This window comes from Parasteatoda tepidariorum, chromosome 9 (assembly GCF_043381705.1).
Source record: "Parasteatoda tepidariorum isolate YZ-2023 chromosome 9, CAS_Ptep_4.0, whole genome shotgun sequence".
Classification (NCBI taxonomy): domain Eukaryota; kingdom Metazoa; phylum Arthropoda; class Arachnida; order Araneae; family Theridiidae; genus Parasteatoda; species Parasteatoda tepidariorum.
In genome coordinates this window covers 45,657,697-45,684,421 of record NC_092212.1, presented here as the reverse complement: position 1 = coordinate 45,684,421, position 26,725 = coordinate 45,657,697, and the positions used below count along the sequence as shown (strand labels likewise).

At 29.2% G+C, this 26,725-nt stretch overlaps 1 protein-coding gene across 1 annotated transcript in view; it reads right to left on the bottom strand.

Moving 5' to 3' along the window:
- Positions 1–11,388: 11,388 nt before the first annotated feature.
- The window catches only part of LOC107448216 (A-kinase anchoring protein pkaap), a 32,447-nt gene continuing 17,110 nt past the window's right edge, over positions 11,389–26,725 (bottom strand). The window contains exons 10-14 of the mRNA XM_043052699.2: positions 21,303–21,477; positions 20,243–20,319; positions 18,691–18,743; positions 17,129–17,253; positions 11,389–15,484 (exon numbers count right to left, since the gene is read on the bottom strand). Coding sequence (XP_042908633.1) covers positions 17,143–17,253; positions 18,691–18,743; positions 20,243–20,319; positions 21,303–21,477 — 416 coding nt within the window. The 3' untranslated portion in view covers positions 11,389–15,484; positions 17,129–17,142. The remainder of the gene's footprint in view (positions 15,485–17,128; positions 17,254–18,690; positions 18,744–20,242; positions 20,320–21,302; positions 21,478–26,725) is intronic.

Sequence of the window (26,725 nt, the reverse complement as noted above, 5' to 3'; positions counted from 1 at the left end):
GTCTTCTTATGAAGAAATTTTAAGAAACATGCATTCAGACGAAAGCATGGTATCAAAGCAATGGTATCTCACAAATCGAAGTCCACACATTTGCATGTCTACTCATACAACGGCAAAGAGAAAAATCTGGTAATAAAATTGTTTTTACTGCATGCTTCCGGATACAAAAATAATACATGTTTTTTTAATATAGAAGTTTTTGCTCCAGAAGACATTGTGAAAATCGATAATTTGTATGACTTCTGAGTTGCCGAATTCTCGAATACAGTAAACGGGCTTGTGTTGATACTATTGAATAAAAAAGTATAAAATAAAAAAAAAATTTTACCACCTTTTAATTGAAATATTTCATATTCTACAACATATGATTTTGTTACTAATGCAGACATGCCAACTGTTCCGGACAAGCCAAAATAATTTTTAAAAAAAACGGTAAATAACTACAAATTAAACTTTGCAATTATTTGACTATTTTTGCGTGCTTTTTAAAAGGCATGCCATGACGTAATTATTATATGGTGGTGAATTATATAAGTCTACAAATTATTTAGAAATAGTGGTGGATAAAAATCTTCTAATTTGAATTTATTAAACCAAGAATCACAATTTATAAACTACCACTTTAAAACATATATTTGCTGTCCGGAGCAAGTTGGCATCTCTGCTAATGCTACTTAGTTTCCATTTTTTGCAGAAATTTTAAAAAACATGCATTCAGACGATAGCGTGGTATCAAAACTTCAGCAAGTCTAACAAATCTAAGTCCACACATTTGCATGGCTGCTCATACAACGGCAAAGAGAAAAATCGGGTAATAAAATTTTTTTTACTGCTTGTTTCCGGATACAAAATTGATACGACACGTTTTTTTTTAAAAATAATTTAGAAGTTTTTGCCTTAGGAGACATTGTGAAAATCGATAATTTGTATGACTTCAGAGTTGTCGAACTCTCGAATATACTAAATATACTTTTATTAATACTACTGAATAAAAAAAATATAAAATAAAAGAATTTTTTCTACCACCTTTAAATTTAAATATTTTATGTGATATAAAATGTTGTTTGCCTTGTCAGGTATATTTTTCTCCTCCTATTTCAGATTTTTTAAGAATCATGCATTCGGACGATAGCGTGGTATCAAAACTTCAGCAAGTCTAACAAATCTAAGTCCACACATTTGCATGGCTGCTCATACAACGGCAAAGAGAAAAATCGGGTAATAAATTTTTTTTTACTGCTTGTTTCCGGATACAAAATTGATACGACACGTTTTTTTTTAAAAATAATTTAGAAGTTTTTGCCTTAGGAGACATTGTGAAAATTGATAATTTGTATGACTTCAGAGTTGTCGAATTCTCGAATACACTAAATATGCTTTTATTAATACTATTGAGTAAAAAAATATAAAATAAAAGAATTTTCTGTACCCCCTTTAAATTTAAATATTTTATATCAATAAATGAACAAGGAGTTTAAAAATGTTGCTTCAATTACAAATGAACAACAGGAATACCAACTGCTCCGCTTTCTGTAAAAATTTTAATAAAGTGGTAGCGAATGAAATAATAAAACTTGTAGAATAAGGATAGTTACGCCTACTTTTTAAAGAGTGGCCGCGAGTTAAGGCAATAAACTTGCACTTTGTATCTATCATACTTTCAGTCTTTGATGTGTAGAGGTGGAAAAATTGCTTAAAATGAAGAATACTAAATTAAAAATAGCTTAAATTTTGCTACCACTAGAAAATACTTTTTTGCAAAGCGGGGCAAGTCGGCATCTCTGGATCAGGTTAAGATCGCACTTGCTAATGTTTGTCCTGACTAAAACTATCAATCAAAATCTGTGGTTCTGGAAAGGGTTAATAAAAATAATTTCGGAAACGTTTTATAACCATTTTTTTCTCTCCGAACAGTCTCCCAACTTCCTAAGCTTTTTGTAGATAAATTCTTCTAGTGGTAACTATGGTAATGTTTTAATGTATTATTCTTGTTTTTGTAAATTAAATTTTAAATTATTTCCCAACCATTTAATGTAAACGAGTCAAAAGTTAATGTAAAGCACTACTTACTCTCAGCTCTCTCTCGGGCTGAGGCTTTTGAAATTTTGGCAAAATTACCAAAATTTCGGAAAGCATTATTACATGATAAAAAAACTTCATACACTTCCAAAATCTACAAAATTGAAATAATAGTTGACAAGTTTCAAGCGCATCAAAAGTGGACACTCATTTTCAAGACTTGTCAGACGTGAATCAAAAATGATCTGAAAAATAAAAAAAATAAATTAGCCAATGGAGAAATAAAGGAAAGAAACAAAAACGAGAAAAAACACAGAACAGAGAGAGAGAGAAAAGATAAGCTTTAGTTTACAATTGACTACCATTCTAAAATATATTTTGCAAAAATCGTGGTGGTAGACAGTTTTGGCTTTGTAGATATTTGCTAGCACCAATTGTAATAAGTCTGACATTTTCCAAGAGAAAAAAAAATAGAATTGGTATCACAATTATTTCATTTCTACTTTTCTTTAGAAGAGATAACTAGCCTTTATTACTTTCCTTGACTATGTCTTATATATATAGAGTGGATACCACCTCTGGAGAACGCACTAGGTCTGCTCATCGGCAAGACCGATAATGCAGCTCATTGGAAATAAAAAAAATAAAAAACTATGTCTTATATATAGGCATACCTGCCAACTAATGCGGTCGTTGAAAAAGATTTTACAACGTGGTAGAAAAACAATTATACCTGTAAGAATTTTTTAAAAACAAAATTAAGACACTGATAGGCAAAATTAGACAACAATAGACTTTTAGGCTGAGAGGAGATTCGAAGTCTCTGCCCGCGGAGCGGTCACTCCACTTCTTCATTATGTTGTAGAGCCCTTGGGCGACTGAGGTACTGTTATTAATTAATAAGAAACAAGAGAAATAACGGAATCTCTGGATGACGAAAGTTTGTACTTATAGTCAGACTTTTTCTATGAGGAAGTGTGTGGCGTCGCTGCTGTGGTGATCATTATTTCTTGTGAAGCGATCTTCACAGTATAAATGTTGCGATACGAATTTGTTACTTACTTTTCTATGGATTCTTCTTCAACAGCCGTATTGAACGAGAACCCGCTAGATGTGTTCTGTTCTGTTCGGTTTAGCTGGGCTCCTGAGGCCAAATACTGGCCCTTTGCTGGGCGTGTGGAATGTTTTCTTTAGATGTTTACTAGAGTCTTATTTCCTGAACAAAGGATAATTCCTGAGTTCAGGTCTAGATGGAACCACAGAGTGCATATAAATAGATAACAAAATGAGAATTATTATTTGTATATATGTTTAAATTATTGATGCATCGTGGTAGTTTAAAAAATTATTTTAAATCCGAGATTCTAATACGCCAAAACGATAGTGTTGCTACCACTTAGAAAAATTAATTCTCAACTCGTATGCAAGTTGACAGCTGTGCTTAATTAACGAAACAAAATGAAATATTTGAAATAATATTTTTTTCTCTTAATAGTTCGTGGTAGTCACGGATACTTGCTACCCAGAATAATTTAAGAATGAGTTTTTCACTACTATTGCGACTAAGAACCACCTTTCAGAAAACCTCTGGATCTGGAGGGTGGATTATAAGTAGTGAGAATTTTTATTTTCTAATAAATGGGCTTCTGTGGTCTAGAAAAATTAAAAAGTTGTCGAGCGAAAGGACTCCATAAAAATCTTATGGAAATTAATTCTCTGTCAAATTAACCGAAAATTTGATATGATGTAGATGAAAACATTCTGAACAAAATTTTTCATTAATACAAAGTCCAAAAATTGATAGTTTCCAAGATACGGAGCCTCAAACATAAGAGACATAGTTAATGTTCACTATGGTGTAAAGTGCTATAGAAGCCAGGGCTGAAAGCGGGACGGAAAAGAGAAAAGGCTGGTAGTAAAACCATTTCAGTTACAGCTAGTTTTAAGGAGGAGTTTACCTATTCTTTTTTTAAACTATTCAACAATTTCTATTTTATCTCGGAAAAAAAGCAGATTTATATGCATGTTAAAATCTTAAAGAAATCTTGATAGTTACATATATTTCATTTTCCTCGAAAAAAATGCTATTATAAAATGTCTTTCGTACCAGTTTTTCATCTTTTCCGTCTTGCTATATAAAGGCTTTCAGTCATGATAGAAGCGCGCAGCCAGAGGCGTATCTAGAGAAAATGGCGCCTATGGCAATCCTCCCTATCGGCGCCCTTCTTAAAATATTTTTATTATTCTCTATTGTTTAACACATATCTATTATATCTATACACACCAGCATATATATATATATNAAAGTTGAAGAGACTTGGGAACATATCAAAAACATTTATTGCGACGTAGCAGAAAAAGTGTTGGGTAAAAAGAAAGGAAAGAAAAGCAAAGAATGGATTACGGGAGAAACATTAATACTAATTGAAAGCAGAAGGAAAAAGAAAATACAGATGGAAACTACAAAGTCTGAAAGATTATTTAATCGGTATAGACAGCAGTATAGTCAAATTGATAGAGAAGTAAAAAAGTCAGCCAGAAAAGACAAAAGGAAATATTTCACAGACCTTGCCACTGAGGCTCAAGATGCAGCGCAAAAAGGACAAATAAGTACTTTCTATCAGAAAGTGAAACAAATAAAAGGAAATAAACGAAATTCGCAATGTGCAGTACGAGACAAAAACAATAAGTTACTTACTACGGATAAGAAGATCGAAGAAAGATGGGCAAGCAAATATAGTCAAATATTTGCAAAATTTACTTTGTAATGATTTACCATTTTTTTAATTATTTTGTCGGGTCCGGAGCAGTTGGCATATCTGGAGATATATAAAATTTCTATTGAAACAAATAGTATCTGCTTAAATTTTTTAAAGAAGCCAGGGTAGAAGGAAAAAAAAAGACTAAAATTATTAACCTCTCTACAAAACAGCTCAACAAATTGTCTATAATAAAACTACTTTTACATAAGATCGAAAAGGTGAAAAACTCTTATCTGAAAAGAGCGATAGTACATATTTGCTTAAAACAAATGCGTATTTCTTGCTGCTATCAACTATACTTCAGTATAAAAAAAGTAATGTACTTTGAGTTAGATCCAAATATAAATATATATGATATAAAAATTTTATGGTAGAAAGAACGATCTTGTTTCGGTAAAATAATCCCGATAAATAAAAAACTTGCCAGACAGTGTTCAAAGAACCGTTTTCTTTCTTCTGAAAAAATTAACCATTCTTTTAAAAGGACGCTCTGCACATGAGTGCGATTTATTTTGACGTGTTCAAACTAAGAGCTTATTGATTTTTAAATTGCTACTTATGTGCCATCTCAGTAAACTGTACACACTTATCTATAGAAAAGAAAAAGAATATAAGCTTCAGCAAAATTAAAATTTTATGTTTAAAAGTGAAATTTTTAAATACAATTAAAAATTTAATAATAATAAAGTGAAGCATAATAAATAATCCAGTTTCAGCAAAAAACACATATTTATTTAAAATATATATATTATTAAAAAAAGTTTATACAAAAAAGGCAAGAAAGGTGCATTTTACTCTCTAAAAGGGTAGACAGGGTGGGTAGCCACGCTGGAAAAAATGCCTAGGAGAACGCTGGGCGTATTTAACAAAACAAACAAAATTTATGAAATTACGGAAATTCCACAGTCGTTTAGGAGGTATGCAACAAATACTGAAAAAAAAAAAAAAAACAGAGAGCCGACCAGCTATACTGCAGGTATCATTTTTGCATTGGAAAAAATCACTAACTCATTAATTTAGTCATATTTTCACCTCCTATAACTAAAAGTCTCGAAATGGTTTTTAAATGTAGTACAATCACTAATCAGACAACTAAAATAGTGAACCAGTTTGAGTACAATCACTAATGAGACAACTAAAATGGTGAACCAGTTTGAGAATGTTTCATCCATTTCAGAGAAAGTATTCCCTTCGCTTTCCGAGCCAAATCATTAGGTGAAAGTTACTTGCATAGCTGCCAACCTTTAGTTACAAAAATGCAGAAGATAGACAAAAAGAAAAAAAAATGCAGAAGATTCGCAACTGCATGCTTATAAATTTATTTTAAAAAATACTCCCCTTTTCCTTAAAACAAGAAAAGGAAAGAAAAAAAAATTTAAAAATTTTTGACCAGCTACTTGAGGGTACAATATTCATTTATTAATTCTTGATTATAGGAAAATATATATTTTAAGACTAATATTAACATTAGTTCAATTACACTATAATAGTATGCACTATATATAAACTCAATAGAAATTATGGAAAAAGAATTACATCAAAAAAATTTTTTTTTGCGAAGATGCTTTAGTAGCACCTTTTCCTTTTACTAAAAATGCTTTTGAAAAGTCTCTTTCAAAACAAAGTCTACCTTCTTTAGACTTAATTATTAAAAGTTTTTTGAGAGTCTCATCAGACATCAATGAGCGGAACTGAGTCCCATTTTTTTTTACTACAGAAAACACCCTTTCGCATTCAGCATTGCTGTGGGGTATAGTCAATATAGTCTGACTTAAAGAAAATACTAGCTATCGGGCGGACGGGTAAAATGCAGAAGATGTAAAAGCGGAAAAATAGCTAAAATAAGTAAAAATGCAGAAAGCTTCTGCAAAATGCAGAATGGTCGACAGCTATGTATTTGATTTGGTAAATTAGTAACTCATTACAGCTGTGACCATTTATTTTGATACTCTATTTTTGAAGAATAAATTAAACCTGTGATTCAAAGACTATATGTATAGTTTGTATTTGGTCAGATTTTAACGTATTGACATGCAATCATAATGAGTCGGGAAATAGACCTTAAATATGCTCATCAAATAGAGTCGGTGATGTTTTAAGCTAAACAATTGGACACAAAAACATACTTTCCCAGAAGAAGAAACAAAAAATATTCTTTCCCTGAACAAACATAACATTTCCTTTCATGTGGAGACGTTAGGTAGGTTACAATCTAGAAAATATGATTCTAATGGTTGAGTCAAGAAAGCACTCAAAATTTTACTAAGATTAATTTTACTCCTAAAGTTAATTTTTCTTTTTGGGAATCAAAAGTTTTCTGCACAGTGTTATAAAAATAATTTATCAAGATAATTTTATGCAAAAATAATCATTATTAACAATTATTATCACTTTGTATTAGTTAATTTAATAAAGTTGAAAAATATTTTAATTTTTACATAATTTTAAATGACAAAGCACAAAAAGTATTAGTCTTTTAATTCTTGAAAAATCAAAATTTTAAAAATATCTGATTTTTGTAGACTTATTTGCACAGAAACTTTTTGAGAGAATTCAGCAAATTTTAGATTTTGAAATTTAAGACTTCAAAGTTTAAAAAAGATGACAAAAAATGGAAAGAAAGGAAATAATAAACCAAATTGCTTCAAGAGCATTAAAAAGAAATTGAAGAGGGAGTGTTTTGTAAAATTTGTTTTTCTTACTCCAATATTCACAATTTTTCAGAACACAGAATACATACCTTTTGAAATAAATTTTATGATAAAAATTTCTGTCTAGAGTATCAATAATTGATCTAGGCTTAAAACCACTTATTTTGTTACACTTAACCAGATCTTGAAAACTGGCGTATTAGTTTAGAAGAACTCTCTATATAAAGAAAAATTATAAAAATAAATAAATGTTTTAAGGTGAAGCATTTCCGCAACAACCTGGAGTGGGCTAGCGCCTAGGAGTGTCATGGAGGTTAAAGCCAAGAATGTAGAAAGGAGTTCAGCACTTTGAATATGAGCTAACATGTGGAACTGCCCAAAGTAGAATACTATGATAGAAAAACAACTTATAACAAACAAAACATAATCAAATTTGAGGAGCAGCTTACATACTAGATTCGATGAATGCGTCTAAAAAGCAAAGTACGTCATCTGAACTGGTTGTTGGTTAGATATGTTGACTCCAGCTAATTGCCATTTTATTTTTTTGTTCTATCTCAAAATGCGCTAGCAGATACAACTAACATGAATGAAAGATAATTACTTAATTCTGACTGAAATATTTATTACAGTATTTGTACAGTATTGTTTATAAAAAGAGATGAAACGCAGCAACAGACCAACTATATACTGAAAAGCGAAATTTTTTTTCTTCTACTAAACCAAAGCAGTAGTTAGGAGGTGAGTGTAAACCCATTTGAAGAAGAGCTTCTGCTGCTGTACCCCTAAATGTTGTTTCTGCCTTTATATCAGGGACCGGTTTACATTTCGTCCAGGGAAGCTATCCTTCTTCCCCTACGTTCAATTTTTGATGGAGGCTCCACAAATTCTTGACCACAAATAAATGTCTTAAGATTGGTAAAAATCATTCCAAGAGTATATAAATCCTCTTACGTGAGAATAAGATGTGTTTAAATTTCAGTAAAACAAAAATAATAATTTAGGAGATACAATAACAACAATTTGGATACAAATATTGAATTTAAAGAACAAGAAAACAGGCTTGAAACTGTGCTTTTTTTCAAAGGCATAACACACTTTATTTACAAAATCACAACTGTCTGTACATAATCAATACAACACAGAAATCAACAAGAAATGTATGATGCTGAATTGTACAATGAATTTTAAAATATTTGTAACATTACTTTAAAGTAAAAAACTGAGCATCTCATTTCCATTTAAACAAGAAAAGTCACAAAAATGAGAACTCATAACCAAAAAAGAATGAATAATATGAATCATATAGATGCAATTTTCATAAAAATGATAACTTCAGCCCCAAAAATATTTTCCCCTTTTATCTAAGCATACAAATGTTTTCTTGTACTTAATACAAGTTTTCACTTAATCTCAAAAACGTTTTAGTAAATATGGAAATTGTAAAAATGTAAATAATGGAGATTAATTTTTATCTTTGCACAGAATGTTAAAATGATTTTAAATTTGCAAACGAAATCAATATCAAACAGCTAAAAATGTATTTTAAGACATTTCTTTAATTTAAAAAAATAATGAATTTATGGAATGAATACATAAATGTCTTCATATCTGAATAAAAAAAAAAAGATTATTTTTCACAACTTAAATTTTTTTTATACTACAAAAAAAAGAAGGTCAAATATAGTGTTGTTATAAACAAAATATTTCATTACTTCAATATGCTATAGAGACTTCCCTACTTTTGTCAGGAGAAAAAAAAAGGGAACATAGTTTTAGAAAATATTATTTTTTAACCCAATATACAAAAAAGTGTCAAATACATATGATAAAAATTAAACTTTGATTAACTTGCATTGTATGTATAACTATTTTGTGACCAAAATGAGAATCCATAAAAAAATAAAAAAAACTCTTAATATTTACTGATATTGGGATAAAATGTATGCTAACTTTATATTTGAAATGTAAAATAGTTAGAAAATCTAATGCATACTTAGTGAAGTCAGATGCTTTCCCAGAAACATCTTGAAGCTCAGAAGATCCCACATTGAAATTTAAGTTTAAAAAATGTGTTAGAATTACAGTTTCATAATACTTAATTAAATTAATTGTGATTAATATAAGTATATATTAATGTTTGTTTTTTCAATTTTTTATTAACCAAAAACCTTTCACTACAGCAAAAGCATGTCTCAAATTATCAGATAAAATATGAAGGCCATATTTATTAAAGTGGAACTTTACCATTTTCGCTCTTTTTGAGATATTGAGCCTTAAAGTCTTAACTAATGAGTGCATTCTTTTCCATATTTTGTCTTAGTGGCACCCTCAGTTCAGAAGAAGAAATAAATTGGTGTACTAATTTTAAAATAGGATAGTACTAATAATAGGATAGTACTAATTTAAAATAGGATAGTACTAATTTTAAAATAGGATATGAAAGAGATAAGAACATAGTTTTTTTTAACAAGTGGAGTTGGATTATTATTAAAATAATTCCTTCAAATACTGCATGACTTGAAATACTTTGTAAATTCTAGATAATAAAATTCAATAAAAATTAAAAGTGAGAAAAAATCATAAATTCAGTGTGTTGTCAACAAAACACATTTTAAAACTTATTTTTAATTAGTTTGATCATAATGACAACTGCACACAGTTCATTCATATTAATAGCACATTCTTGAATTAATTTTCTTAATATAATTTACAAGCTGTTTCTAAATATTTTGAATCACAGATATAGTATGATAGGTAACAGTTATATTGGAAAAAAAAGATATTCAATTTAACAGAACAATAGCAAACACTTATTACAAAAAGTAAAAATAAAATCACATTTTTGATAATAGGGAGGACAATAATTAAACAAAAAAAGCACCTAATAATACACCAGCATAACAGTTTAGCAAAATAACAAGGAATTGAAAGACATTTTTCTTTAGAATCAAAAAATTTAACCATAATGAAATAACAAAAAAGCAATGGAAGCACAAGTGAATTTATTTACATAGTACCCATATAGTTAATAATTATGTCCAATACTGAATATGATGAAGTTATTTAACAGATGTTATAGCTCCTCAGAAATAATGAATGGAAATTTAATGAGAATAAAAACTACTTGATGAAGGCAGTAATTTCAACAGCTGCTTTTTAATTGTTACCCCAATACTCAATTTTAATTTTTGAGAATACAATTTAAGTAAATTAAATTTTACATTTATGAACATATTATACTGCATTAATGTCAAAAGCTGCTCAATTGAAAGTTAATGAAGAAAGAATAACATTCTTAAATTAAAAAAAAAAAAAAAAAACTCTATGAAATTATGAGTAATATAAAAATAAAATAAACAGATATTAATTTTGAATTAAATAACAAATTTTATATAAATAGCATAGAAAAATTAATGATCAACAAAATTTGCAGTCGGGGGGCCACACCGATGTTTCACTACTACCATCAGGCCAAAACCTAACCAAATAAAAGACTGATTTAAAGTTGAAGGCATCATTTCTCTCCTTAGCTTTAAAAATTTAATCGAGAGAGAGAGAGAGAAAAAAAACTGTACATTTTAAATGGATTTGGGATTTTTCACAAGCATTTTCCAAGTAAATTTTAAATTACAATAATTATAAAATTAAAATTTTTTTAATATTAATAAAGAATTTTATTAAAAAAAGCACACATGATATTGATGAAATTAAAAATACTACAAAGTAAAGTTTAACTTAAATAACAAATAAGATAGCTGCATAGATGTTTAAAATTGCTACTTTTAGATTAATGCAGGGTGAACAAAAAGATACAGAAAATGTCAAATTACTAGTACACTAAAAATATTGCAACATAGATTTATCTAAGACTACCATGTTTTGCACATTAAAAAAAATATCTAAAGAAACTGATTCAGTATTTAGAACAAGACTTCAAATACATATAGAGTTAATTTTTTTTTTGGGAAGGGGGCTACCTTTTATTGTTTGAACATTTTAATAAAATGAAAATAAAAAAAATAACATAAATTTTTTTAAAATGATCATTTAAATAACTCTAAGTCTAATTATATATCTAATTTTTCCTAAAAAAAACATGAATTTTGATTTTATAGCCCTAGGCTGCAAAAACTAGCTGGTCAAATAAAAGGTAATTTATTAAACAAATATGTTATACAATGGGAAAGATACTGTTTAAATTTAATTATAACTTCATTTAACAAAAAAAATCTTAAAATAAAAGTAAAGGATAGTTTTAAAATTTTTGTTAAACATTTTTTATGGAAATATACATGTTTTTCAATGAAGAAACATTAAAATTTTTTTTTTCAAAAGATAATATTTAGTATCCTAGAATCTCAAACACTATCAGGCAGAATAAATAAAGAGCTGAGTGGATAAAAAGGATAAGTGCAATTTAAAAGGATAAAAGCTCAATTTAAAAGGATAAGTGAAAGGAAAAATAATTTGACTAATTGGGCTAGGTTCTTATTTTTGTCCGATTAATATTAATTCAACTTGCAGTCTTTTAGCTCTGAACAGTTCAGATCTTGAAGAAGGATACAACCTCTGAGCATTTTCGGAACAGAAGAATGATTGCAGTGCCTCTGGCTATAAACAGTCAAAGGTTATCTTAGAAAATCAGCCATTTGGCTGCAAATTAATATGCCAAAAGTGTTAATGCCATGAAGAAAACAGTTTAAATGAGTGCTGAAGATTTATACATTCTACAACTGGTTGCTCAAAAACAGGAAATAAAAGCAAAGCATAGTCTTCCACTTCCTATTCTTAACATGAGAACTTTAACATGCATTCACAAAAATGTCACTTAAATAATTTATCTATTCACTCAGCTTTTTTTAATGTCTATATTTCGTGAAATGCCATCATACAGTTTTCAAAGAAAAAATAACCAAACAAATATTAAAATCATTTGTAAAAATAATAAGTTTTGATTTGTTATGATAAGTAATTTTTTAAATTAAGTTTTAAACTAATTTATCATAAAAAGAAGTTTATATAAACACATTTAAGCAAACACTCTTGTAAATGCTAAATCAATAACTTATTACCAATTTCGACTTAATTGCTGCAATGAATCAGCGATTTTTGACAGGTTTACTCGGAGAACCTGATTTTTTTTAAAGGCAAGGAAGAGCCATGGAGAGAAAGCGTTTATTAATTTATTAGCTATTACAAACTAGTTAAAAAACAAATAGATGTCGATGTAAAAAAAAGAGGTATAACTAACAAACATATCAATTCAGTGACACTGACTTGGTTAAATTATAACATTAAATATATAACTTAATATTATATTTGATATTGCAGTAGACAATGATAATGATGATTATTTAATGTGATATGGAATGACTTAAATGAAATGTAACAGTAGCTAAAACATAACAGTTTATGGGTAATATATATTTAAATCTAAAATTCTTACAGTAGAATGGAATTTATTGATAAAGTATTAAAAATGGTTCAACTTTTAATGCAGACTAACTTGGATAAATAAAAAAGATTCATGCATTGCTCAAAAAATTAATACATAAGCAAACTGCTACTTTTTTTTCTTCATCATTAATACAAACTTGGTTTACTAGTTCAATTCATTACTTAAAGAGAAGCAGATACTTTTAATTGTTAAAAGTGACATATAAGGTACATCATATAATTTTCAGCTTTAGAAAAAAAAGACAAGGGCTTTTCTTAAAGCATAGAAACAAAATTGTAAGCACAAAACCTCAAAACATTATGATGACATTAACCATTACAAAACATGATGAACTCTGCACTTCCGAAGAAAACCTGCCCTTTAACCTTTTCTTATAGGTGACCAATCAATAAGTGTAGTTTAGAGGAGATCACAAAAAATTTTAAAATTTCTAGGCTTGACTAAATACAAACTGCATAAAAATTTTCATAAAAAATATATCACACGGTGAAAAGTATATAAAACAGGCACCCACCCTTCCGAATTTATTTCAAGAATATTGCAAAGGAAACTATTCCCACTTACTTGCAAATGATCTTTAAAATTCAAAACAAACAAGTTATTAAAAAATATTTGAAAAATACATTTGCGTTTGGAAATGTTGAAATAAATATAAATTTAAACAAAGTAAAGTAAATAAAATACAATAAATTATTTCAACAGCTCATTACACTTTGACACTTACATTGAAATAAAACGAAAGAAAACATTTTTTTTTCAGATCACTGAGCATTTATATAATTATTCTTAAGAATAAATAGAATTGAAAAAAATTGGTTCATATGAGAAAATACCAGATTCCATGCCAATTTCAGTTTGGATTAAAGTACATCAAGAAATGTATGAAAAAATTAATTAAAGGTAAGAAATAAATTATATTGACTCTTACATATGTTCCTTTGCTTTTAAAAACTTCAATATAAGCAATGTATATAAAACACAAATTAACATATTTCAGCTTTTAGGTAACTGTAGCAAGATATATAACTAAAATAATAGACATATAGTGCTATAACCCTGTGTTATTTTACACTCTATGATTAAACACAGTAAAAAAAATTTTTATACATTTATTTTAAGATACAATTTAAACTAAATATAAGAACATACCTGCCAACATTGGAGAAATAAAATAACGGAGATTTTACTAGCGACATTTTTAGGCTATGAGTAAAGTGTTTTAATACATCATGCATAATCATGTAAGTCAAAAAGAGAAATTCAAAATTGGGGATAATATAAACACTTACATTTAGCGAAGCAAAAAATATGTATATAAATCTTAATCTAAAGACGATTTTTTGAACTATTATTTATAATTACTTAAAGTATTAGCACTCAACGTCAGTACTGGCGATTGCACCATCTATTGAGGAATAAGATAATTATTTTAGCCATCAGCGGATATTTTATCGGCAATTAAAATAAATAATAATAATTCTTTAACTACGGAGAAATATGAAAACATACGGGTAAACAGGAGATAGTCGTAAAAAACTGGAGACAGCAGGTATGTAAGTAATGAAGGTATTGCTATCATATTGGTAGAAAATATAAAACAATTTTGTAAAAAATTAGCAGCCAAATTTAAATTAACCTTTTGAATAACTAAAACTTCATAGGTTGGGAAAAAAAAACACTTTTTTTCCTTTAAAATCATTACTATAGAATGATTTAAAAGAGATAAGCTATACTATAATATATATATATACTGGGTATATATAATATTTTTTAAACATGAAAATATTTTCTGCTCCTGAATTACACTTAAAATTTAAGAATTAGAGTAAAAAAAGAAAAATTATACTTGAGAAAGTAATTATTTCTTATAATTGCCCTCCTAATAGGATGAGAGAGGTACCCAGTAAAACCCTAAAAAGAAAATCACTTTGGTCCTATAAGAAGAGCAATATCAAAAATATTTATGTTTCTTACACAGAGGATAACATTTTTTTTTTTATTTAGCCCACAAAGAATTCTTTCCTCACTATTATAAAAAGATAATATTTTTGAAAGCCCATCCTATGAGTACATGGCTTGAGATTAATAAATAGAAAATGTTACATATGAAATAAAACGGAAAAATAGTATCAGATGGAATGCAAGGAAAAAAAGAAAATTAGAAACATATGATAACGAGTATGATTCATTATAAAAATAAACAAGATTATATAGATATAAAACAAGCTATTGTGAACTAATATAAACTTTGCTTTAATGTTTGCAACTATATCCTTGAAATACATAAATATGAAAAAGAATATAATAAATATTTATCATTGTACACTAAAAATTGGCAACTATGTTCAACATTAAAATAACTATGAGCTACATTAACTAAATGAAACATAAAAATGAGTTTCTTTCTTTCCCCGAATACAAATGAGATGAACTTGTGACTTGAACTCAAGTAGACAAAGTTTTTAACAGCGTCTAAAATAAACTGGACTTGGCAAAAAGGTTTTAGTCCATATCACATCACAATTTTATTTATTACCCCGTTTTTCATCAAAAACTGTTTTTTATGTACACATTGTACCATAAAAGTGGGCCTGAAATGATCAAAATTAGCGATTAGAATATTGAAAAAAAAATTAAATAACTACATATTTTAAAGAATCACCAATGGACAACTGAGTTTTTTTAACCCTGAGAAAAACCCTACTGAAAAAATTTTATTAGGATTTTTAAAAATTACATAAAAATACAACATTAGCATTAACCCCTTAATGGTTACATAATTTTGAAGAAAACAGTCATAAAAATGCCAACTTAGCTTATTCAAGAAAATAATATCTAAGTGTGAGCACTATATATGTAGTAATTTTTGATTTTTTGGTTAATCCTTAATATACAAATGTGAGAGCTGACCATTAGTTCAAAATAAACTATCTCTAAACACATTACAAGTAGTCTGTTACTGCCATCTGGTTAATAGATTGAGAAATAAACATGATTATGAACGTAAGAAATAGATTGTTTCAATTTTTTTGACGCATTACTTTTAACCAATGCAGCCAGGAAATATCAAAGGTACGAGAGTAAAACTTAACACCGTCATTTTGATGTGAGCAAGAAGAATTGAGTCAAAGTTAATTAATAATAAACATGCAATTAATTTAATAAAAATTCAAGTTTGTTTGCACAGTTCTTGTTTCTTTTGATGAGGTTGTTGCTTATTAAACAAATTCTTCATCAAAAATTTTTTGCCTTAGTTGCTGTAGTTAAACTTAATTTTATATGTGAGCATTAGTTAGAGACATAGAGAAAATTTTTTTGCACATGAACCATAGATGGATAAATCACACTTAGCACTTGGTAATAAATTAAGCACAACAAAGAATTTGAAAACTAAAATTAGGTTTAAATAACAGTATTAAGCAAATTTAACAGTATTTTTAAGCAAATAAAACAGTACTTGCTCTTTAGATAAATGTACTTACATAGTATCTAAAACTCAAAAAAAGACTAACAGCAGAAAAACAAAACAAAAAAAATTTTAAGGTCCGGTACTCGTGACCCTGGGTGAACAATGCCTGGTCACACAAAACTGTGTCCTTCATTGGATTTTACACATTAACAATTTAAAAGTTTTATATATTTATAAACTAAAAATAGTACACATTTTGATGATAATTTACAATTTATGTAAACAAAGATGTATTCCTAGCTTTAACAATTCAAAACGAAATTTTTTTTACAAAAATATAGAATATTAAAAGCATTTAAAGAAACATTTCTATAGTAAGTTGCTCCATCTTTATGACATTTATACTCTTAAGGGAAAAATATACAATAAAATCATATTAAGCTAAATGCTATTGTTTTTATGAGCTGTTTACCTTTTAAAAGAAGCTATTTTTTTAAAAATATAATTCATTTTTTAAGAAGTTTTCATGTTTTTTACAAAAATAGAAAAATGTGTACATTTGTCAAGGTTCACAAAGATGGCATAGAAATTAGGGATTTTCTTGAAAGCATTGAGAGAGTTGGCACTTATAGTATGATAATTATTAAAGTCCACTTCTCCCTCAACTATATAAAAAAATATTTAAAAATAAATCCTAAAAAAATTTTCCTACAGGAGTAGTTAAAAATAATTTAAATAATGAAAAAAAATTTATATGTTACTAACTTCAACAAATGAATTGATTTCAGAAATAATACAGGCGTTAATGTAAGAATAATGAACTTACAACTAAAGATAATTTTAGGAAGGATCATCTTGAGTTGGACAGTTATTGAATTCAGTAGGCATTGTTACGCTACAAATATCTTTTACTATCATTTCAGCAACTTTCCAGGCCATATCTTCTTGGTTCTATTAAATAAAATATTTTAAAACTTAACTAAAACTAAATTCTGCACAAAGTAAAAATTCATTTTCAATACTTTTTTAAAAGATAACATTAAAATATTACTTACTAAATTTTACATGTTCTCTTTAAAAATTATTGAACTTTAAGTAAAAGGAAATTAACAACCTTATAAATATTTTCTGGTTGGATTAAGATTATTTTAAGTAACAGAAATACAATTGTAATAACATTACATGAGGGAAGAAAAGGACAGACTTTGTTTCACAACAATTTGAGATTTAGTTCATATGAATTATAGTGAAAAATAATTTATACAATAATTGTTGAAAGAAGATTTTAATAAAACAATTTTAAAAGCTAAACACACTATGAAGTGAAACAAAAATTATAATCTATAAAATAAAGCGATGAGATATTAATTTTTTTAAAATTAATAACGAACTTAATCATAAAATTGTAATTTTAAGAGCTAAAAACACCAGGAACACAAAATGAATATTTGTTATACACCTACATCTCTAATGGTAAAGAAAACATTAGAACTTCATAAAAGTGTTTAGTTACATCAAAAAAAAATTTGATGATCAATCTTATGCAATATAATTACGCATCTCTTCGCTGAACTCGCAGATAATGCCCTCGTGGATAATTGATGCCTTACAGTATGTTTAATAATTAGTTATAATTTCAATTATTAATTACAAACATTAAATTTTAAAATTTCAATTAATAAGCACAAAAATTGTAGTTAATGCAAATTTAAATAAATAAAATAATCAAAATGAAACTTATACTATTAAAAACATATTTTTAATAATTTAAAATACACTTTTTAGCATTTATTTACATCTTTATCTTGTATAATTAAGCAACAAAATTACAGTAATAACAAAAATATACATTTATCTTATTTAACAAATAAAATAAGATGAAAAAGGGGAAAAATGTATTAAGACAATAATGAGAAAATAATAAAATTATATTAATAATATAAAATCAATAATTTATATTTGAATGATTAAAACTAGTAACTTTAATGTACCTTTTAACATTATTTTGCAATTTCAATTTCAAAAATAAAATTTTAACCGGTTAGTAAAAGAATGACTTAATAGAAGTTAGTAATAATTAAAATAAGAAAACAATGCTTGTTTAATGGGAGAAAATGGTGGAAGCCTAAAAAAGATACAAGTAAGCAATAATATTAAATAAACACCAAGTGAGTAAATAATAATATTAAATAAATACCAAATATTAACATATTCTTTACAAATAAGTCACCATGCATTTTTTCAATTTTAAATTCAATTTTAATAAAAAAATATTATAAAAATGAAGCTTTTTAAAACAAAGATAAAATTGAGCAGTTATACATTTTTTTAAATAGGTAACAAAAACATATACTAGATTATCATTAAATTATAATAATTTAAACAAACCTTATCCTCCTCCCAGTTGACTAGTTTCTTAACAGCTTTGGAAATTTTAGATTCTAAAAATAATTAGGTTAGTAAATAAATGATATCATAAATTTAAAAAAAATTGTTACACAATAACAACATTGTATTTAAAAAAGACTTGTTTTTAATGTTTAGTTTAAAGATAATGTCTCAGTGTTCTCTATAGCAATAATAATACTTTTGATGGAATAATAAGCAAAAACATTTCTTTGTTACCAAAGTATGAAGAAAATTTAAATCACCGTTGCACTTCGGAAGCTATTATATTTAAGAAGGGAGATTTTCTAATGACAGAACATGTAATGGACGGAGTATTTTAAATGTTTCATTAATGTAAATATTCAGTCAACTTTGGTTAATTCGACTTCTGCCACGCCATTCACACAACCACAACCCGTTTATAGGGCGGGTTACATTCACACACAAAGGAGAAAGGACATAGTACACAGAGAGAGAGAGAGAAACATCCATGCCTTGCCTGGGATTCGAACCCAGGACCTTTCTGATGCAAGGACAGTTCCCTGCCCCCTACACAGGCCGGTCGGCACATTATCTTTAATCATTCAGGAGTGATTGTGAGGCCAAGTCAAAATTCCGGAAAATTTCTTGAGTTAAAAAAAAAAAAAAAAAAACAGTTTGAATTGAAAAAAAATTTAAACAAGGTTTTTTTTCCCTCTTTCTCAATATTTCTCAGTTTACTTAAAATATATTTCAAATTTTACACATACCTATACCATTTACTCATACCCATGGTGACCTGGAGAAGTAATTAAAATTTTCAAATATGTCCTTCCTTCTTGAGTTTATGATTATAACAACTATTTACTGATAAAAAATGAATATTAATCATGAATATAAGCTTGTAAAGTATTTCTCTGGCTCTCCCTTACAAACAAATAAAATAAACTGTGTTTTTAAGTTCCACCTTTGAAAATTTGATTTGCGAAAACTTCTGTTATCTGTGATTTTTTGAAACGTCTGGACCTTCTATCTCCGGATCACTGTTAACGAAAATTCCGGAAATCCGGATTTTTTCCGGAGCACAATCAGCCCTGATCATTGCCATTTTAGGAGATCGTTTTTATATGAATGAATTTGTTTTATGCCAGTTCATTTTTACTGCCATTTTTATCACCTGTTCAGCTGTGCCTGAATGTTAAATAACTGTTTGCTGCCTCTAATCTCCATTTAATGAAACAAAAATTGTCCACGAGTCAGTGTGTCTTTTTTCCAAGAGTAATTTTGTTTTTGATGCTGTTGTAAAGTTCCTCAAATGTTACATAACAATAACAAAAATACATTATGAAAAATGTAGTACTTAGTTTTTAAATTTAACACCTGCAAAGAAACCAAAAGAGTCTAAGGAGGTTTCAATTAAAATAAGGGATATGATAGCTTTCCATTAACGAGTATTATCTTTTATATTCATGCACAACAGCAACTAAATTACAAAAAAATTCAAGAACCACAAAAAGTGATTATTTTTATCATGTTAAAATTTTTAATAAAATAATGAAATCAATAGTTATACCTTTTTTCCTATCTGGTTCAGGTTCAAATTCAGTTGTAACTCTTCCTAAATGATCAACATGAGCCATTTGAAGTTTTCTGAGAAAAAATTTTTAAAATTAATAACACAATATAATCTTTATTACATTTAAGAGGCAAGTTTGAAAATTTAAACCAGATTTGAACTTTTTAAAGGCAATTTATACATAAGTATAGTACGCAAAATTAAAAATAGAACACCAATATAACTTTTGAATTATTAATCAGATTTTCACATACTAACAAGTAATAATAATGATGTGAGAGACTAACCTTAAATATCCAAAGTAAGTTGTGAAGATAATATTATAAGTTATGAAACATACAAAAACTTGTATTTTTGTAGATAAACATACATCTTTTTCCAAGAAAGTAGGATTTTTGATACTCCAATAATGAGAGACATTCACAATTTAGAAAATATGGTTCGAATAGTTTAGTAAGGGGAACGGTTAAAAATTTAGTCCCTTTACTGTTATTTTCCCATATTTCCCCTTATCTTTGGAGCTATTTATAAAAAAAAGTTTTTTTCATCAATTATACAACAGGTTTCTTCAAAGATAATCTCACACAAAAAATATTTTTTAGTTACTTACTATGAAAAATCATTTAGCCTGCTTTTTATTTTGTATACTGAACACGAAAAATGAAATTTTGAATTTAAGCCGAAGACATAAAATTTCATTTAATGATTGATACAAAAAACTCCCCATAAACGACATCACAAAAACGCATAATTTATACTATTTGCAGTAAAGGAACTAAGTCAAATAATAAAATGTAATTTCCTTTAATGTAACAAAATGTGCTGACAATCTCATAAATGTGTACAAATAAAGAATAAAAATTTAAGATTCGATGTAAATGCTTGAGGACAAGATTGATTGAGGAACTACAGTCAAAAATGAATGAAAGTACAAATAAAAGTTGTAATAACAGATGCATTAGTCTTTCTAGTAACAAAAATAGAACTTAAGACACATTGCTTAAGAAACTTTAAATAACCATTTAATTCAAGTCTGAAATTGAGAACAGTAACTCACCCTGCCAGAGGTCTCTGCCACAGAGTATCAGGTCTGAATTGTTGAGTATCTATTCTCATGTCTTGATCATCAATGTTTTTAATGACTTTGGTGGTCCCAAGTTGCTTGCTGTCCATGGCTAAAAGTGTATTTACAGAGGAGATAGGAAGACTCTGCTCGCTGCCACTATCACTGCCTGGAATATGCAAAATTCTAAATGAATGCATATATCCTTTGTCTGTAGTGCTAAGATAGTAATATGGTGTGGAATTTCTTATAAAAATTTTTCGTTAATTTATTCCAAAAATTTATATTATTATTTACAGAACTTCAAATAACAGTTTGTTTTTAAATACTAAAAATAAAAACAAACTTCAATATAATAAAATAATGATTTTTTTTCCTTAATATCAGTCACTTATGTGAACCAAACTTAAGAAGTGTGGTTTTGTGATTTTTGCAAAACTAAATATGATTAGAATTCAGTGCTTTTAAAGTATTTGGTAATAATATGCCAAATTCATTGTGCAATACCTATGCTCTCATTAATTGCACAAATTCGCAATGTTTTGCGGGTGTGATTATAAGACTTTAAGATAGACAGAATGAAATATTGAAATTCTGGGCAGTTTGATGACATTTCAAGAAAACAGCATGAAAATTAGCTTCCTTTATAGTTAATTTACTCTAAAAATTTATATTATTATTTACAGAACTTCGAACGACAGTTTTGTTTTTAAGTACTAAAAATAAAAACAAACTTCAATATAATAAAATAATGATTTATTTCTCAATATCAGTCATTTATATGAACTAAACTTAAAAAGAGTGGTTTTGTGATTTTTGCAAAACTAAATATGATTGGAGTTCAGTGCTTTTAAAGTATTCGGTAAAAATACACAAAATTCATTGCGCAATTCCTATGCTCTAACTAATTGCACAAATTCCAAATGTTTTCCTTAGGGTGTGATTACAAGACTTTAAGATAGACAGAATGAAATATTGAAATTCTGGGCAGTTTGATGACATTTCAAGAAAACAGCATGAAAATTAGCATGTTTTATATAATTCTATTTATATGAATAACTAAGAGAAGTTATTGGACAAAGTAAAAAAAACAAACATTTTTTTCTGAAGAGGACACCTAAACACATTAAAGAATTTACTATCCAATAACTAAAGTTATTCCTATATAAAACCGAAGCATTGAACCAAATTAAATAACATAGTAGAAATTTTTGCACCAAGGTTTCCACTCAATTACATGGAAAAAATTCCCTGACTTTTCCAGGTATATCAAGAAAAATTTTATGAAAATCCAAACTATATTTTATTTACACTTATGCAATTTTCATCAGACAACTTTGATTTTTTATTTGTAACGCCAAATATTAGATTTTGTGAGCAAAGAAATATCGTTGAATGAAGATAGAAGCATGGAAGTTTCACTAAAATGTGAAATTGTTATAACAATTGTAATAGATGTTGGAATTATTTAACTCAAATCTCAATTACTGTTACTGACAATACTGATACTGGTTATTCTTTAGGTATGATGTGTAAGTTTTCAGGTTGCTTTTAAAAAATTGCAAAAATGCTAGCTAATTTAGAGAAAAGTAGTGGAAACAGGTCTGGTGGGTGAACTCGTCAAAAGTGAGGTGGGCTACAGATGACAGGCAGAGAGCATAAACTAAGTGAGGATCTTATGTAACTACACTTATTAAGTTACTAATATGGTATTTTCATTCATTTAATCAGAATAGTAAGATATTAAGCATAAATAAAGGATAAAAATTAAGGGGATAAAAATTAAGAGGATAAAATAATCATTTCAATAAATTGCATTTATAACTGCAGTTGTGCAAAATTAAAAAAAGTTTCAAACAAATGAAATAAAAGAAGTCAGACGACATTTGAACAAAATCTTCATTTATATTTAAATATACTGGTTGAAAATGATGGTAGAAGATCATTTGCTTAATTAAAAATATAAATATTTCAGTCCTTAAAATTCAACTTTTATGACTTCTTTAAGAGTTTTTATTCAATTCTCTTTCTAAAAGAATACCTTAAATTTTTCATCGGAAATGAGATTTAATGAAAGGTGCAGTCAAACATAAGCACTCTCTTTTTCCTTCTTGCAAAAATTTTGCAAGTCACTTTTATAACTGAAAATTGTTAATTAGATAAATAAATATAGAAATACTTAAAAACAGTAATAAGAAAATTAATATTAAAAAAAACTATTGCAAAGTACAGAACTTAAGTAAGAAAAATATCAATAGAAAATAAGTTTTCTGACAATAGAAATATAGCTTTCTAATATAAAGCTTACTTATATGAAATAAGCTTTATTAAATTTTTGACAAATAACATCTTAATAAAATATTTTTAATAATAATAATAATACAGGGATGAATTTGGTTAAAATCCAAAAATGATTAACACAGAAATCTAAAAATGTTATCTGCAAAGCATATTTTAAATGATAGAAAAAATGCTAAAATTTGAGCAGCAAAAAATGTATGCAAAAAGTACATATTTAAAGAAAATTATCACCCTTTAATTAAGACAATGCAAGAATTCTTTTTTTTTAAAATTGCGTAAAAACTTATCGCACTTACTTATTATGCATGATTAAATTGTGTCAGTAGGCACCCTAACGTGAGATTTTCAAATTGTGTGAACATGAATTTTGATGCATGATTTTGAAATTGCATTAATATGAACTTTAATGCGAGATTTTAAATTGCTCGAATATGAATTGCAATTCGTGTTTTTAAATCACATGAATATGAATCACAATGTGCATTCTTAAATCACGTGAATATTAATCGTAATGTATAATTTGAAATCAAGTAAATATGGATCACAGGGTCGCATTCATTTCATCGACAATCACTTCATCGACAGGCCATTTCATCGACACCACTTCCTCGACAGGGTTGTTTCGTCGACAGGGTCATTTTGTCGACAAGTCATTTCGTTGACAGGGTCATTTCGTCGACAAGTCATTTCGTCGACAGGGTCATTTCGTCGATAGGGCCATTTCTTCGGCAATTGATTTCGTCGACAGGGTCATTTCGTCGACAAGTCATTTCGTTGCCAGGGTCATTTCGTCGACAGGGTCATTTCTTCGGCAATTGATTTCGTTGACGGAGTCTTTTCATTGACAGGGCCTTTTTCTCGACAGGGTCATTTCGTCGACAAATCATTTCGTCGACAAGTCATTTCGTCGACATGATCGTTTCCTCGACAGGTTCATCGACAGGGTAGTTATGTCGACAGGGTCATTTCATCGACAGGGTCATTTCATCGACAGGGTCATTTCGTCGACAAGTCATTTCGTCGACAGGGACATTTCGTCGATAGGGTCATTTCGTCGAAAGAGTCATTTCGTCGACAGGGTCATTTCGTCGACAAGTCATTTCGTCGACAGGGTCATTTTGTCGACAAGTGATTTCGTCGACAGGGTCATTTCTTCGGCAATTGATTTCGTCGACAAGTGATTTCGTTGACAAGATCTTTTCATTGACAGGGTCATTTCGTCGACAGGGTCATTACGTCGACAAGTCATTTAGTCGACAGGGTCATTTCGTCAACAAGTCATTTCGTCGACAGGGTCATTTCGTCCAAAAATCATTTCATCGACAGGGTCATTTCGTTGACAAGTCATTTCGTCGGCAGGGTCATTTCGTCGACAAGTCATTTTGTCGACATGATCGTTTCCTCGACAGGGTCATTTCATCGACAAATCATTTCGTCGACAGGGTAGTTTTGTCGACAGGGTCATTTCGTCGACAATATTAAGAAAAGATTATTTTGTAGGCAAAGTTGTGCGTAATTTTGAAACTAGTCTTATGATTTTTTGGGTCGCATTCATTTCATCGACAATCACTTCATCGACTAGGTCATTTCGTCGAAATGCCGTTTCCTCGACAGGGTTGTTTCGTCGACAGGCCATTTCGTGGCAGAGTGATTTCGTCGCAGGGTGATTTCGTCGACAAGGTCATTTCGTTGACAGGCTCATTTCATCGACAAGTCATTTCGTCGACAGGGTCATTTCGTCGACAGGGTCATTTCTTCGGCAATTGATTTCGTCGACAAGTGATTTCGTCGACAGTGTCTTTTCATTGACAGGGCCTTTTCCTCGACAGGGTCATTTCGTCGACAGGGTCATTTCGTCGACAGGTCATTTAGTCGACAAGTCATTTTGTCGACAGGGTCATTTCATAGACAGGATCATTTCGTCGACAGGGTCATTTCGTCGACAAATCATTTCGTCGACAGGGTCATTTCGTTGGCAAGTCATTTCGTCGACAAGTCATTTAGTCGACAGGGTCATTTCGTCGATAGGGTCATTTCGTCGACAGAGTCATTTCGTCGACAGGGTAATTTCTTCGGCAATTGATTTCGTCAACAAGGTCTTTTCATTGACAGGGTCATTTCCTCGAGAGGGTCATTTCCTCGACAAGTCATTTAGTCGACAGGGTCTTTTCATTGACAGGATCATTTCGTCGACAGGGTCATTTCGTTGGCAAGTCATTTCGTTGGCAAGTCATTTCGTCGACAGGATCATTTCGTTGACAAGTCATTTCGTCGATAGGGTAGTTTTGTCGACAGGGTCATTTCGTCGACAATATTAAGAAAAGATTATTTTGTAGGCAAAGTCGTGCGTAATTTTGAAACTAGTCTTATGATTTTTTGGGTCGCATTCATTTCTTCGACAATAACTTCATCGACTAGGTCATTTCGTCAACATGCCGTTTCTTCGACAGGGTTGTTTCGTCGACAGGCCATTTCGTCGCAGGGTGATTTCGTCGACAGGTTCATTTCGTCGACCAGTCATTTCGTCGACAAGTGATTTCGTCGACAGGGTCATTTCTTCGGCAATTGATTTCGTCGACAGGGTCTTTTCATTGACAGGGCCCTTTTCTCGACAGGGTCATTTCGTCGACAAGTCATTTCGTCGACAGGGTCTTTTCATTGACAGGGTCATTTCGTCGACAGGGTCATTTCGTTGACAAGTCATTTCGTCGACAGGGTCATTTCGCCGACAAGTCATTTCGTCGACATGATCGATTCCTCGACAGGCTCATTTCATCGACAAATCATTTCGTCGACAGGGTCATTTCGTCGACAGGGTCATTTCGTCGACATGATCATTTCCTCGACAGGCTCATTTCATCGACAAATCATTTCGTCGACAGGGTCATTTTTTCGGCAATTGATTTCGTCGACAGGGTCTTTTCGTCGACAGGGTCATTTCGTCGACAGGGTCTTTTCATCGACAGGATCTTTTCATTGACAGGATCATTTCGTCGACAGGGTCATTTCGTCCAAAAATCATTTCATCGACAAATCATTTCGTCGACAGGGTCATTTCGTTGACAAGTCATTTCGTCGACAGGGTAATTTCGTCGACAAGTCATTTCGTCGACAGG